Here is a 15,604-nt window from a genome sequence, read left to right as displayed (position 1 = left end):
CCATTTCTCCTTTAATAACACCCTTGTCCTATGGTCCCACCTCTCTTGAGCTCCTTCTTTCCCTTTATCCCCTAGGTTCCCCCTCCCCTTAAAATAACCCCATTTTATCCATATCTCCCTTATTAGCGCCTGTTTCCTACTGTTTCAGATTTTCCTACTCTTTCAGATTCTTTCTTTTCCTTTACCTCCCTGGTTCCTTTTCATTATCCTGGTTCCTGTAGTAATATCTGGATACATACTCACAAGGATTTGGTGCTAGGATCCACATATGAGGGAGAGTATACATTGTTTTTTTTTCTGAGTCTGTGTTAACTTTACTTAGTATAACAGTTTCTAGTTCCATCCATTTACCTGTAAATTTCAGGATTTCATCCTTCTTTACTGCTGAGTAAAACTCCATTGTATAAATGAACCATATTTTCATTGTCTACTCATCAGTGTTGTTTCCATCTCTTAGCTATTGTGAAAAGAGCAGCAACAAACATGGATGTACATGTGTCTCTGCAATAGGATGAGTTTTTGGGGTATATGCCAAGGAATGGTATAACTGGGTCATATGATAGATTCATTTTTAGTTTTTTAAGTGTTCTCCACACTTTTTTTCCATAGGGCTTATACAAGTTTGCAATCTCACCAGCAGTGAATGAATGTTTCCCTTTCCCCACACCCTCTCCAACATTTGATATCATTTGTTCTTTTGACCTTAGCCAGTCTGACTGGGGTAAGATGAAAACTTAAAGTGGTTTTAATTTGCATTTCCCTAATTACTAATGATGAGCACCTTTTAAGATGCTTCTTTGCCATTTTATTTATTTTGAGAACTCTGGCAGTTCCTTAGCCCATCTTTTAATTGGGTTACTTCCTTTCTCGATTCTTTGTTTTTTGAGTTTGTTATATATTCTGGATGTTAAACCTCTGTCGGATATGTTAATGGTGAAGTCTTTCTCCTATTCTGTGGGTTTTCTCTTCACTTTCTTGTATAGAAGCTTTTAAATTTAATGAGGTCCCATTTATTGATTCTTGACCTTGTTTGCTGAGCTTGTTTATTGATACCCGCTTTAGAAAATCCTTTCCTACACCTATATCTTGTAGGTTATTGCCAATGTTTTCTTCTAACAGTTTCAGAGTTTCAGGCTTCACATTGAGGTCTTTGATCCATTTGGAGTTGACTTTTGTGTAAGGTGGAAGGTAGGGGTTTGCTTTCATTCTTCTACAGGTGGAGATCCAGTTTTGCCAGCACCATTTGCTGAACATGCTGTCTTGCCTCCAGTGAATATTCTTGGCTCCTTTGTCAAATATCAGGTGGCTGAAATTGCATGTGTACTCATATTTGGGTCTTCAATTTTGTTCCATTGCTCTATGGGTCTATTTTTGTGCCAGTACCATATTGTTTTTAGGATTATAGCTCTGTAATACAGCTTAAAATCTGGTACAGTAATTCCCCTGGCATTGCTCTTAGTGCTCAGGGTTGTTTTGGCTATCTGAGGTCTTTTGTGCTTCCATATGAATCTTAGGATTTTTTTTTTTCCAATTCTGTGAAGAATATGGGGATTTTTATTGGCATTGCATTGAATCTTTTGGTAGGATGGTCATTTTCACAATATTAATTCTTCCAATCCATGAGCATGGGCGGTCCTTCCATCTTCTGATGTCTTCCTTAATTTCTTTAAAGATTTAAAATTTTCATTGTAGAGCTCTTTAATGTCTTTGGTCGGGTTAATTCCGAGATATTTTATTATTTTTTTGCAGCTATTGTGAAGGGGAGTGTTTCCATGTGCTCTTTCTCTGATGGCTTGTTATTGGTATATAGTAAAGCTACAGACTTTCGTAGGTTAATTTTGTAACCTGCCACTTTACTGAACGTGTTAATAATTTCTAGGAGTTTTCGGGTGGAATTTTTGGTGTCTCTTAGATACATCGTCTGCAAAAAGGAATAATTTGATCGCTTCCAATTATTACTCCTTTAATTTCCTTCTCTTTTTGATTGCTCTTGCAAGAGTTTCAAGCATCGGGTTAAAAAGGAGTAGAGATAGTGGACAGCCTTGTCTGGTTCCTGATTTAATGGGAATGCTTCCAGTTTTTCTCCATTTAGAATGATGTTGGATGTGGGTTTGTTGTATATGACTTTAATTATGTTGAGGTATGTTCCCTCCAGTCCAATTCCCTCTAGGACTTTGAACATAAATTCATGTTGAATTTTGTCAAAAGCCTTCTCTGCATCTGTTGAGATGACCATGTGGTTCTTGTCTTTGAGTCCATTTATATGATTTTTGACATTTATTGACTTAGGTATATTGAACCATCCCTGCATTTCTGGAATAAAGCTGACTTGATCATGGTGGAAGATCTTTTTGATGTGTGTCTGTATGTGGTTTGCAAATAATTTGTTGAGAAATTTTGCATCTATGTTCATTAAGGGTATGGGTCTATAGTTTTCTTTTTTGATTGTATCTTTACCTGGCTTTGGTATTAGAGTGATGCTGGCTTTGTAGAAGGAATTTGGAAGTTCTCCCTCCATTTCTATCCTTTTGAATAAATTCAGAAGTATTGAATGTAGATCTTCTTTAAATGTCTGGTAGAATTCTGCTGTAAATCCATCTGGTCCTGGGCTTTTTTCAGTAGGGAGGTTTTGTATTACTGTTTAATTTCCTTATGTGTTATGGGTCTGTTTAAAAGCTGTTCATCTCTTCTTGGTTTAGTTTTGGTGGTTCCTATGCTTTTAGATACTCGTCCATTTCTTTTAGGTTTTCAAATTTAGTAGCTATAGGTTTTTAGAGTATTCCCTTACAATGTTCTGGATCTTTTTGGTGTCTGTTGTGATGTTTCCCCTTTCATCTCTGATTTTGTTGATTTGGAGGTGCTCTTTCTTTTGGTTAACTGGTCCAGGGGTCTGTCAATCTTGTTTATCTTTTCAAAGGACCAACTCTTGGAGTAGTTGATTCTTTGTATTGTTTTCTTTGTTTCCATTTCATCAATTTCTGCTCTGATTTTTGTTATTTTTTTCTTGTCTGCTGGGTTTAGGTTTCATTTGTTGTTGCTTTTCAAGTGTCTTGTGTTGCAACGTTAAGTCATTTGTGTTCTTTCTGATTTTTTAATGTAGGCACTTATAGCAATAAATGTCCCTCTAAGGACTGCTTTCAAAATGTCCCAGAGGTTTTGTTGTGTTATATTGCCCTTTTCATTTAGTTCCAGGAATATTTGTATTTCTTTGTTGATTTTTCCTTTGATCCATTCATCATTCAGGAGTGCGTTGCTTAATCTCCATGTGTTCATGTAGTTATTAGGGTTTCTTCTCACGTTGATTTTAAGCTTTATTGCATTGTGGTCTGATAGAATGCATGGAATTATTTCAGTTTTTTTGTATTTGTTGAGGTTTGTTTTGTGCCCCAGTATATGGTCAGTTTTGGAGAAAGTTCCATGGGGTGCTGAATAGAAAGTATATTCTTTGGTGCTTGGGTGGCATATTTGGTAGATGTCTGTTAGGCCCATTTGATGGATGGTATGATTTAATTCAGATGTCTCTCTGTTAATTCTCTCTCCTATTGACCTATGTAATGGAGACAATGGGGTATTGAAGTCCCCTACTATTAATGAGTTGGGATTAATCTGGGTCTTAAAAGTCCTGTAGTACTGTTTTTATGAAGTTGGGTGTACCAGAGTTTGGTGAATATATGTTCATGATTGTAATATCTTCTTGCTCTAGTGTTCCTTTGATCAGAATAAAGTGGCCATCTTTATCTCTTCTGATTAGTTTTAAAGTCTGTTTTATCAGATATTAGACTTGCACTGCCTGCTTTTTTCTTAGTACCAATTGCTTGGTATATTTTTTTCCATCCTTTCACCTTAAGGTAGTGCCTGTCCTTGAAAGTGAGATGAGTGTCTTGCAGACAACAAAAAGATGGGTTTTGTTTCTTAATCCATTCAACTAGTCTGTGTCTTTTGACTCGGGAGTTCAGTCCATTGATACTTAAAGTTATTAATGAAAGATGTGTATTGATTCTTGTCATTTTTATTTCTGTTCACATTCTTGGTATAGCTGTGCATTTCCACAGTTATACCTTCACTGAGTTTCTTTCTGTAACCCCTTGGGTTGTTCCTTTCTTCGGCTCTTTGTATTGCTTTAAGAACTCTCTGAAGGGCTGGTTTTGTGGACATGAATTCTTTCAGCCTATTTATGTCGTGGAAGAGTTTTTCTTTCCCCTTCAACTGTACTAGACATTTTGGCTGGGTAAAGTAATCTGAGTTGGCATCTATGGTCATTTAGAACTGGGAATACTTTGGTCCAGGCTCTTCTGCCTTTTATAGTTTGTACTGAAAAGTTAGCTGTAATTCTGATGGGTTTTCCTTCATATGTGACTTGTTTTTCTTTTGCAGCTTTTAGTATTCTTTCTTTGTTCTGTACCTTTATTGTTTTTACTGTGATATGCCATGGAGAGTTTCTTTTCTGGTCCTGTCTATTTGGTGTTCTATATGCTTCTTGTATTTGTATGGGCATGTCTTTCTTAATTTTGGAAAATTTTCTTCTACAATCCTGTTGAAGATCTGGTCCATACCATTATCCCGAGATTCTTCTCCCTTCTATATGCCTATGATTGGTAAGTTGGGTCTTTTTATGGTGTCACACAATTCCTGCATATCCATTCTTGTGTTTTCTTAAATTTTCATAATCTTTGCTTGAGTGGTCTAATTCATCCACTTTATCTTCATCTTGATATTTTGTTTTCCATTTCATTCATCCTTTTGGTGAGGCTTTCTCCTGTCATTTCTAATGGGCTTACTGAGTGTTTCACTTCCTTTTTCATTTCAGCTTGAGTATTCCTCAATATTTCTAACTCTTTTCTGAATTCATTCGGAAGTTTATCGCTATCTTCTTTCAGTTCTTTGATTTCTTTGTGTGTCTTTAAATTCACTGAGTTCTTTTATCGTGTTTATAACTGTTCTTTTGAGTTCCATTATCTCTAGGGGGTTCTCATTATACTCCTTTAGAGGACTGTTGTTACTTGGTGGGGATACATTATTTTGGTTTTTCATGTTACTATTTTTTCTCTGTGACTTTGACATGTAGATTTCTTTGTAGTTTCTGATTCTTGTGTGAGATTCCAGCCTTCCTTTGTTAAGTTTATGTCTGCTTCTTTTTGTGAACTTTATGTGTCTTTGTGGTTTACTTGTTGGGCATGAAAAGCTGGTTCCTCTAAGCTTCCAGTTCTCTCTTTTGATTTTATATTGGAGTGGCCAAATTGCTTTGTCTTCAGGAGTTCCCACAGAGGCCCAAGTCAGATGCGGAGCAGATGCTCTTAGGCTTTCTCCTAATATCCGGCTCCCTCCAGGAAAGATATGCTGGTCTCAGGAATTTGGCCTGGGCTGGCCTGGCCTGGGCTGGCCTGGGAGCAGGGCCCAGGAAAAAAGCTGGTCCCAGGAAGGTGGTGGCTGTGCCACCCAGGCATGCAAAGGGAGGTGGGGGTGGGAAGAAGCCCTGAGGGCTCCTGGGGACTACTGGGAGGAATTGGTTTGGTCTGGATGCAAAGGATCAGGAAGCAGTGGGGATTCTGGGCCAAGAGGTCAGTCCAGGGGTCTGGCTATGACAAGAAATGGGCCAGTACCCAGGCTAGGAGGAGAGTTGTGGTGGGGGAGCTGGGAGGGTTAATGAGGCTGGGTGAGTCAAGGCATGGTGGGCACCATGGGACTTACCCAGGAAAGATGTTGGCACCAGGAAGCTAGTGGCTGTGCTGCCCAGGGATGCAAAAGGAGGTGGGGGGACGGACCAGGCCCAGAGGGTTCGTGGGGACTGTAGGGAGGAATTGGGTTGGTCTCGATGCAAAGGACCAGGAAGCAGTGGGGATTCTGGGCCAAGAGGTCAGTCCAAGGGTCTGGGGTGCCAACTCAAGAAATGGCCCTGGCTAGGAGGAGAGATAGGGTGGGGGAGCTGGGAGGGTAAATGGGGCTGGGGGACTCAGGGTGTGGTGGGTGCCGTGAGACTTACCCAGGAATGATGCTGGCACCAGGAAGCTGGTGGCTATGCCACCCAGGCATGCAAAGGAGACAGGTGGATCTCTTATGAAATCCAGGCCGTCTAGTGCTACAGAGACACTGCCTCAAAAGCCCCAAAAGACAAAACAAAAACATGGAATTATCTCAACATCTGCAACTCATTTTCCTTTTTAGATATAGTAGTTACTCAATAGATTCTAATGTATTTTTGCATGCTCATTCATATTTCTTTATCACCGCTGAGATTTCTTTTTGCGTTGTTAGACAGTTCATCACTGTAGCACAGAATCATGCAACTTGTCTTGACTCCGTATTTCAGCGTGAAGTAGGATTGTGCTGTATATTTCATGAGTCGCTCTTTTCAGCTGCTTTAAGGAGCCAAAGCAGTGAGTTTAACAGTGAATCGGTTTAAAAAATTATAAAATCCTTATCTTGGGGCTTCCGAAATTTTACTGTAAATTATTGCCCACCATAGAAGTGAATTAAGCTTCTTCACTTTTTTTCTTTTTTTCTTTTTGAGACAGGGTCTCCCTGTAGCCCCAGCTGTCCTGGAACTCACTATGTAGACCAGGCTGGCCTTGAACTCATAAAGATCCGCCTGCCTCTGCCTCCGCCTGCCAAATGCTGGGACTAAAGGTGTGCGCTACCATGCCCGGCAGCTTCTTCACTTTTATAGAGTAGAAGAAAATTGGTCTTTGTTCTAGATGATTAGAATTGTGGGCATTCATTCTGTTTCCTTTTTTCAGCTTTGCTGTCTTTTACAAGCTTCTTTTATATTTTGTCAATCATCTTTGCTGCGCTGCTCTACACATTTTACACCAAACCACATGGCTGCACAGAAAACAAGGTCTTCATCAGTATTAACCTGATTCTTTGCATTGTGGTTTCTGTGCTATCCATCCTCCCCAAAATTCAGGTATGGTTGTTTTCTGCTCTCTCCTGTGAAAGGATTTTAATTAATGCTAAGCTTAATCCCTAGACAGTCTTTTGGTAATGTATGTCTAAGTTTACCTACTTAAATATTTCTCCATATTATGATGAAGTCTTCATAATTATAACTTATTAATCTTATTATGTGCTGATTATTGCCTCTCTCTGTATAAAAAATAAAAATCCAAAAATGAAAAAAGGGGGGGAGACAGAGAGAGGAAAGAAAAAGGAAGAAAGGAAAGAAGGAAGGCAGGCTGAAGAGATGGCTAAGTGCTTAAGAGCACGGACTGCTCTTGCAGAGGACCCAGGTTCGAGTCCCAGCACCCACATGGTAGCTAACAACTGGCTATAACTCCAGTTCCAGATCTGACTCCTGGCTTCCTCAGGCATGGCACAACACGGGTGCACTTATACATATGCAGGCAATATACTCATATACATAAATAAAAATAAGAAAGGTAGGGGGGAGGGAGGGAGGGAGAGAGAGAGAGAGAGAGAGAAAGAAAGGAAAGAAATGTTTTTAAAACTATGAGAAAACTGAAGTGTGAAAGAAGTAGTGGATTACCTAGCTGTTTTGTGGTAGAGCTCTTCATATAACGGGACTAGAAAACGAAAGCCTTTGTGTGATAGGCAGGACTTTTCAAGATTGTGAAATGCCTTGAGAAGCAGCAATAGATGCCTTGCCTTCCTTAATTCTTTAGTAAGCTAATTCTAACCAAAGGGCTTGTTTCCTTTTAACCCTCAGGCAGAATAAGAAGGTTCTCAATTAACAGTTCAGTGTATGTGAGGGAGGAGGCACACAGACTTTCAGAAGTTATCTCTTGTAATCCCTTTGGGATTGTTTTTCTTTTGATTCCATAGGAACACCAGACTCATTCTGGCCTCTTGCAGTCCTCCATCATCACTCTCTACACTCTGTTCCTCACTTGGTCAGCCATGACTAATGAACCTGGTAAGGGAGCATCAGTAATTCATTTGATGAAGTACTCCTTTGTGTGTACACAAACAAAAGTTACAGCAAATGTGAAACAAACAAAACTACTCGTAAATATCAGTGTTCATGGCAGGTTTGTGAATATTCACTTTTTGCATTAGATTCTGTCTGTTCACACTGATAGCCGGCAGCCAAAAGGGCTGCATCCTTTGCATAGTCTAGTCTTCATCTACGTGAACTGAGTCACAGTTAAGAATGCTGGGCTAGTTTGCTTGGCCTTTTGTTAGAGTTGTTTATTTTTTCTGTCTTTTTAAAATTTAAACTAGAGTTGTTTTACAAGCTCTAGCAGAAACAGCTGAAGGCAATACCTTACCTTTTAATAGCTCTTTTAATTTTTTTTTTTTTTTTTTTTTTGTGAGACAGGGTCTCCTTGTAGCCCCAGCTAGCCTGGAACTCTCTATGTAGGACTTAGTTCCACAGAGATCCACTTGCCTCTGCCTCCTGAATGATGGGACTAAAGGCGAGCACCTGGCTCTGTGTATTCTTTTTAAAGTATGTGGGTGTTGTAATTATGTTTTTCTTTAATATTAAGCAACTGTGTGAAAACTAGAGGGAAGCTCCTTACCATTCTATAACATTCTCTTGTCGATTTCACCACACCACTGAAGTCACCATTGACATGAAATTTGAGAAACTGTCTCTTTTTACCTAAAACTAGATCATTGACAGAGTTGGCTGCTAAGTTTCAGGTTCTTTTTAAAAGTATAGTGTGCCTGTGCTTCACATCACAGCTGAATGGTGTGTAAGCAAGTCCTCTCCTGGGAATGAGATGAGCTGAACTACTGGTAACAAACATGTTCCCCTTTCAGATCGTTCCTGCAACCCCTCCTTGGTGAGCATCATTACACACTTAGCTTCACCGACTGTGTCTCCTGCAAATTCAACTACTCTTGCTCCTACCTCTGCTCCACCATCACAGAATGGACACGTCCTGGATTTTGATAATTTTTTAGGGGTGTTGATCTTTGTTTGCTGCCTTCTGTATTCTAGGTAAGGAAAAGGTGCTTAGTACAAGATTCTCATAAAAATGAATGTTAGACTGAAGAAGCCATCTTGCTTTCCGTGCCAGCGTGAAGAATCCAGACAGTCTAGCTCTCTGTAGGAAAAGTCCTTTACTCACCTCTACTACCCAGATGTGCTTGCTTGCTTATTTATTTATTTATTTTGGTCTTTTTGAGGCAAGGTCTTCCTATATTATAGCCCCAGCTGGCCTGGAACTTGCTATGGAGACCAGGCTGGCCTCGAACTCACAGAGAGCCACCTGCTTCTGCCTCCCAGATAGATGTGCATATTTCTTTTGGTCTTTTTGAGACAGGGTCTCCCTGTAGCTCCAGCGGTCCTGAAACTCACTATGTAGACCAGGCTGGTCTTGGAACTCACAGAGATCTGCCTGCCTCTGCCTCCCAAGTGCTGGGATTAAAGGCATGCGCCACCATGCCTGGCTGTGTGCATATTTCTTAAAGCTCAGAAAAATTTATAATTCCTCCTGGTCTGAATAGAAATAACTTCTTTGCATAAAAGGATAAAATAATCTTCATTTGATCCTAGGTGAGCTAGAATAGGGGCCTTCAAAAATTAGGTGGGTTATCTCTAAGAAAAAAAGACAGTCATGGGCAGAGAGTATTGGGTCAGTGTGTAGTGGTGGTCTGGTACATGTGAGGTTTTTAAGTCCTTATTTCTTGATCATTATAAATAGTATTTATGTAAATAAATTGTAAATTTGAAGTCTAGTTCAAAGCCCCAAATAGAACTTATTTATACCCGTTCTCCCACTCATGATAGCATACATTGCTTTTATAATTTAAAAATAAGAAATAATTTAAATCGTCCAGAATAAATTTATTTATGTAAATTGGCAAAATGAGGACAACTGCATATAGAGTAAAGGACTGCAGGAAATGAGTATCTTCCCTCCAATTATACTTTATACAAGCAACATTTTTGGTACATGATATTTCGATCATTGTCACAGTTCAAGCAGCTGTCCACATGCTATACAGATTAATTTTTTAAGAACATTTTATTGTGTGTGCATGTGTGTGCTGTGTGTGCGCGTGAGCCTTCTGGGCCGTGGCATATGTGTGGAAGTCAGAGGGCAACTTGTGGGAGCTCTTCACCATGTAGGTTCTGGGGGTTGAACTAGGGTCATCAGGCTTGGTGGTAGGTACCTTTTACCCACCGAGCCCTCTTGCTAGCCTTATTTATTTTTAAAGATTGCTTAGAGTAGAGATCAGCAAACCACACTCTTTAAGCTAATTGCCTATTATTATTGTTATATTTATTTTTATTTTATGAGTATATTGCCTGCATGTGTGGAAGTGCACCTGTGTGGAGCAATGCCTGCTGGATGTCAGAAGAGGGCATTGGATTTCCTGGAAGTGGAGTTACAGACAGCTGTGAGCCGCCATGTGGATGCTGAGAACTGAACCCGGGTCCTCTGCAAGAGCATCCAGAGCTCTTAATCCCTGAGCCATCTCTCCAACCCTTAAATTGAATTCTTTTAAAGATTTAGTTTTATGTGTGTGTGTGTGTGTGTGTGTGTGTGTGTGTGTATACACACACATGTACACGTGTGCCTGTGCCTGTGCCTGTGGAGGCCAGAAGAGGGTGTCAGATCCCCTGATGCCACCTGCTGTGGTTTCTGGGAACCAAACTTGGGTCCTCTGGAAGAGCAGCAAGTATTCTTAACTGCCAAGCCATTTCTCCAGCCCATCTTTTTTTTAAAACAGTGTTGCGTTTATATATATGTCAAGCTGCAGTGTCCCTGTGGAAGTGAGGATAACTTGTGAAATTCAGTTGTCTCCTTCTGCCATGTGGGTCTCAGGGATCAAACTCAGGCCAGCAAGCTTGGGCAAGCACCTTTTCCACCAACCCATCTTGCTGGCTCTTAATTGAGGTAGAGAGGGAGAGGGAGAGGGAGAGGGTTGGTGAATCAATCAAACCTGAGGCTCGGGCATGTCAGGCATTCACACGCACTTAGCTGCACCCCTAGCCGTCTGTTGTTCTTATTTATTGTTTGGGGAGAGGCTCCAACTTCATCCTTGTGGATGTTCAGTTGTCCCAGCACCACTTGTAGAAGAGACTATTGTTTCTCAGTTTTCTTGTTGTGGCATTTTTGTCAAAAATCAGTTTTTTCAGCCAGGTGTGGTGGTGCACGCCTGTAGTCCCAGCACTTGGGAGGCAGAGGCAGGTGGATCTCTGTGAGTTCAAGGCCAGCCTGGTCCACATAGTGAGTTCCAGGACAGCTGAGGCTACAGGGAGACCCTGTCTCAAAAAAAAAAAAAAAAAAAAAAATCTGTTTGTCATGTATGTAGTGGTTCATTCCTAAACTCTTAATTCTGCTTAATTAGATGTGTATGTTGTCACATACATTGTTTTGATTACTGTAGCTTTGTAGCAGTTTTTGACATTGGGGAAATTTGAATCCTGGGTGTTTTGTTGTGGTGGTTTTGTTTGTTTCTTTGTTTCCCAGAATTGTTTTGGCTACTTTGGGTCCTTTGCATTTCCATAAGAATTTTAGAAGTTAGTTTGTCAGTTGCTACAGAAATATGTAGGTTTGTTTTGTTTTTGTTTTTGAGAAAGCGTTACATAGCCCAGGCTGGCCTTGCACTGGTCTTGAATTTCTGATGTCCTGTTGCTGCCTTCTAAGTGCTGGCATTCTAGGCACTAGTCAGTATACCTGGTTGGTAGTTCAGATTTTGATAGTGTTCACATTGGATCTGTAGATCAGTACTAAGGCTTCTAATCTGTGAATGTGAGATAACTTAAAGTCTTAAATGTTTATTTAGGTCTTTAATTTCTCTGCGTGGCTTATCGTTAGCATACAGATCTTAAACTTCTGTTAAATTTTAAACTTTTTTAAGTAATTCTTTTTGATGGTATGGTAAATGGAACTGATTTGTGGGCTGAGTATAGGAGGTAAGTACTTTCTATATTTCGATCTGACCTTGTGAATTTGTCAATTACTGGTTCTAATAGTTTGTGTTATTCCATAGAATTTTCTACACAGAGGATCAAGTCAGCTGTTGAATAAAGATAATTTTTCTAACTTGAATCTTGTTCCTCTCTTTTTCTTGTCTAACTGCTATGCCTAGAACTTCTGGTAAGAGTGCTGGGTAGAAGATTCAGGAGTGGCAGGAATGGTATCCTTGCCCTGAGCTTGGGAGCAAAGCGTTTTTCTGTTTTGTTTTGTTTTTGTCTTTCACCATTAAGTATGGCATTGGCTCTGGGCTTTTTCATTGATGGACTTCATCAGTGGAGAAAATTCTTTATTTCTGCTTTGAGTATTTTCATCTTGAAAATACACTAAATTTTGTCAGATGCTTTTTCTATCGAAATGATTATGGTTTTGGGTGTGGGTGTGGGGGGGATGTTTTAATCATTTAACTTGTTCTAGTGAGCATCTGCATTGCAGGCAATGCAGAGATGATAGAGCTGGTACTAAGGAGTTTCAAGCATGGCATGATTGACGAGTGCCAGGACAGAAGGATACCTAGAGAGCTGTGAGAGGCTCCTCATTCAGCCTTGGGAGGGAAGGCTTTCAAGAGGCAGTGGTACTGAGTCAGAGAAGGGATAGGAAAAAGGTAGATGGTACAGTCTAAGCAGAGAAGAGGCTCTTGTGTCATAATGGAAGAGGTACTATGGCATAGTGTGCTTTTGAAATTGGGCCATTGAGTAGTAACAGGTATGAGCTGTCCTTTAATTACAGACAGCAGGTTACAACTGAGCAGGGCTTTCAAAAGGCCTTCCATGTCCAAAATGGGAGTATCTCAGAAGTAGCCTCCTTGTATGTAGGCAAAAGGCATCACTTCATATAAAATCACCCCTTTCTGATTTGATTTCCTTGTGATCACTTCGTAGTGTCCGCACTTCGAGCAATAGCCAAGTTAAAAAGCTGACCCTCTCAGGGAGTGACAGTGTTATCCTCCGTGACACCACCAATGGAGCCGGTGATGAAGAAGATGGACAGCCTCGGCGGGCTGTGGACAATGAGAGGGAGGGAGTGCAGTATAGCTACTCCTTATTCCACTTGATGCTCTGCTTTGCTTCCTTGTATGTCATGATGACCATAACCAGCTGGTACAGGTAGGTCAGACAAAGGGAGACTCCTGCCCCCTCAGCATACCTGCAGTCTCCATCCATTGTCCTTCTGCAGATCCTTTTCTTACTCATAAAGAAGCCAGTTTCAGTGCCATTTTCTGAAATCCAGCTTTTTGTTCTTGTTTTGGGGGTTTTTGCTTGCTTTGTTATGTTTTGAGATAGTCTTGCTATGTAGTTCAGGCTGACTTCTGTCTCAGCCTGGGATTACAAGTCTGTGCCACCATGCTCCGCTTAAAATGGAGTCCAGTTGGGATTTCTTACAGTTCAAATCATTGGTAGCTCATCTAGACTTCAGTTATTTGAGAGAGAATTATGACATGAAGCCATTTAACCCATTTTTGTTAATTTTTTTCCTCTGTGCTTAGAGACGCCATATTAAAGTATTCTGGTCAAAGTAATAGTATTTTAAGGAAGGAATGTTTCAGGGAGCTCTTTTGCCAATAATTAGAGCAATTCAGGTGGTCCTGAAGAACCTTACCCAGAGTACTCAGGTCTTCATGCTAGCAAGAAGGAAAATGCTATTTGAGAGGCAGAGTCCTTTGGTCATAATAACTAAAAACAGTAGCTTCTCAAATCTCAACTAGAACCCTCCTGTGGCTAATCTTCGCATTGGCCAGGGTGAGTGGGGCAGGAGGGGTGTTGCCTGCTGATACCAGGCTCCTTCACCTGACTCTCTTTGTTTCCTTAGCCCTGATGCCAAGTTCCAGAACGTAACCAGCAAGTGGCCAGCTGTGTGGGTCAAAATGATCTCCAGCTGGATGTGCCTCTTCCTTTATTTCTGGACTCTTGTAGCTCCACTCATCCTCACTGGTCGGGACTTCAGCTGAACTTTCAAGGCCAAGGACACTGCTAAAACTTACAAAGGTCTCCTTTGCTCCAAAACTCACATCCCTTTTAAGTTTGCGTCAACTAAACTATCAATGTGAACGCTTTGCAGAGTTGACTATATTCAGGTTTATATCAAAAGGCAAGATTGAATAATGCTTGATGCAGAATCTGAGCTTTTCATTTCTGTATGAATAGTATGTTTATTTGTAGGGCTCTAGCACAAAGGGAACATTTTATGTTTTAACGTGAACTACAGCTGTGCTGTGAAGAGAGTTCTTTATAAAGACCTGTAGATTCCTACAACTTTGGTTTAAAATATAAGGTAGAAGAATGTTGAATATTTGAAGCTATCTTTAATATATTTCTATTGCAGTCTCCTTAAAAAGCAAAAAAATAATGCATTAATGCACACTTTCTCTGTAAAGGTCTTTACCATGTGATACAGGCACTGTTTCCTACAGAGACTCTTGAGAGATGCAGCGTCCTGGTTCTTGGGCAAGGATTATGTATGCAGGTCCTTCCCAGAGGGGTGCTTGCTGACAAGGCTTCAAGAGGCTACATCTTGAGTTTATGTATTTACCTTTTAATACTACAGCATTGATGCTGCTTGGTAGAATTCTGTGGCTTTGCCAGATATGTTCATTTCAATAAATGCTTTGTAGGTTTGATTAAAATGAAAATTCACTGGGGAAACACTGCAATGTCCATGTAATGATCTTGTTTTGAATATGTAAAAGTAAAATGCATGTCAGTTTACTATATTTGCACTATAAAGGTATTTGATTAAAATAGACATTAAGTTTGGGTTTTTGTGAGAGAGAGAGAGAGAGAGAGAGAGAGAGAGAGAGAGAGAGAGTGTTTTCTATATGTATCACAGTCTGGCCTGGAACTCCAATCCTCCTGCCTCAGCTTCTGAGTACTGAGATTGTAGGTCTGTGCTGCCCTGCTCAACTTCTTAAGGCCCCTTGTATTTTTGTTTTTGTTTTGTTTTTTTGAGAATCATATGTTAAACTGGCATTTAACAAGGATGCTCCAAATTTCCTCTATAAAATTTGACTAAGTCTTGAATTCTTTCAGAAAACTCCCCTAAATGTTTTCTCTGGGTAAAACTTTGGTAGGGAGAGACCGTTAAGGCACTTTCAAGAAAGATAACCCTGAAAGGCAGCATGCAAGGAGGTGTAGGATAAATCAGTGTTTTCAGCAAAGACTTAATGTTTGTTCTGCACCAGGCCCTTAAGGTTGAAGACAAGACAGATGTACTTTTTTATCTTGACCTACCAGTGAGTGAAAGTGAGCTGACAGGTGTGGCAAATGAGTACCGAACACTGAGGCTCCTGGTTAGAGGCTGTTACAGGGCTCTTCTAGAGAAAGTGCCCTTAGGAGTCAGTACTTGGGCTGATGATGTGGATCAGGGTTATCCATGAGATTTGAAACAGAGAAGTGGAGGGGATGGGGAGGAATTGACAGCTTAGTCCATTTTTACTTTAGTGTTTAAGTGTCTAGAGGAGAGGCAGATTTCTGGGTGATTCTGGGTAGAGGTAACACTGGTTATTTTGGACAGAGGTGGTCCCTTCAAGTGATATGTAGGTTTGGGAATCGACCTTTTGGGTTAGCTATCAACTGTCATCTAATACTTAGTGAATGTATTTTTTGTGCTTGTGACCTTGGGCACTCTGCCTATCTGAGCCTCAGTGACGGTACTTTGTACAGAAGAGTGTTTATAAAGTTCTTTTACAAAGTGCTTAAACTCATTTTAAGCACTCT

The 15,604-nt window shown here is 40.3% G+C and overlaps 1 protein-coding gene across 2 annotated transcripts in view; it reads left to right on the top strand.

The window, feature by feature from the left end:
• Serinc3 (serine incorporator 3) overlaps nucleotides 1–14,644 on the top strand; it is a 31,345-nt gene extending 16,701 nt beyond the window's left edge. For both annotated transcript variants that reach the window (XM_008851012.3, XM_029554980.1), the window contains exons 6-10: nucleotides 6,735–6,904; nucleotides 7,780–7,870; nucleotides 8,722–8,902; nucleotides 12,773–12,997; nucleotides 13,701–14,644. In XM_008851012.3, coding sequence (XP_008849234.1) covers nucleotides 6,735–6,904; nucleotides 7,780–7,870; nucleotides 8,722–8,902; nucleotides 12,773–12,997; nucleotides 13,701–13,839 — 806 coding nt within the window. In that variant the 3' untranslated portion in view covers nucleotides 13,840–14,644. The remainder of the gene's footprint in view (nucleotides 1–6,734; nucleotides 6,905–7,779; nucleotides 7,871–8,721; nucleotides 8,903–12,772; nucleotides 12,998–13,700) is intronic.
• Nucleotides 14,645–15,604: the final 960 nt, after the last annotated feature.

The sequence above is a fragment of the Nannospalax galili genome, unplaced genomic scaffold (genome assembly GCF_000622305.1).
Source record: "Nannospalax galili isolate Female #2095 unplaced genomic scaffold, S.galili_v1.0 scaffold205, whole genome shotgun sequence".
NCBI lineage: Eukaryota > Metazoa > Chordata > Mammalia > Rodentia > Spalacidae > Nannospalax > Nannospalax galili.
Note: the sequence above shows the minus strand (reverse complement) of the source record. Positions and strands in the feature narration are given on the sequence as shown.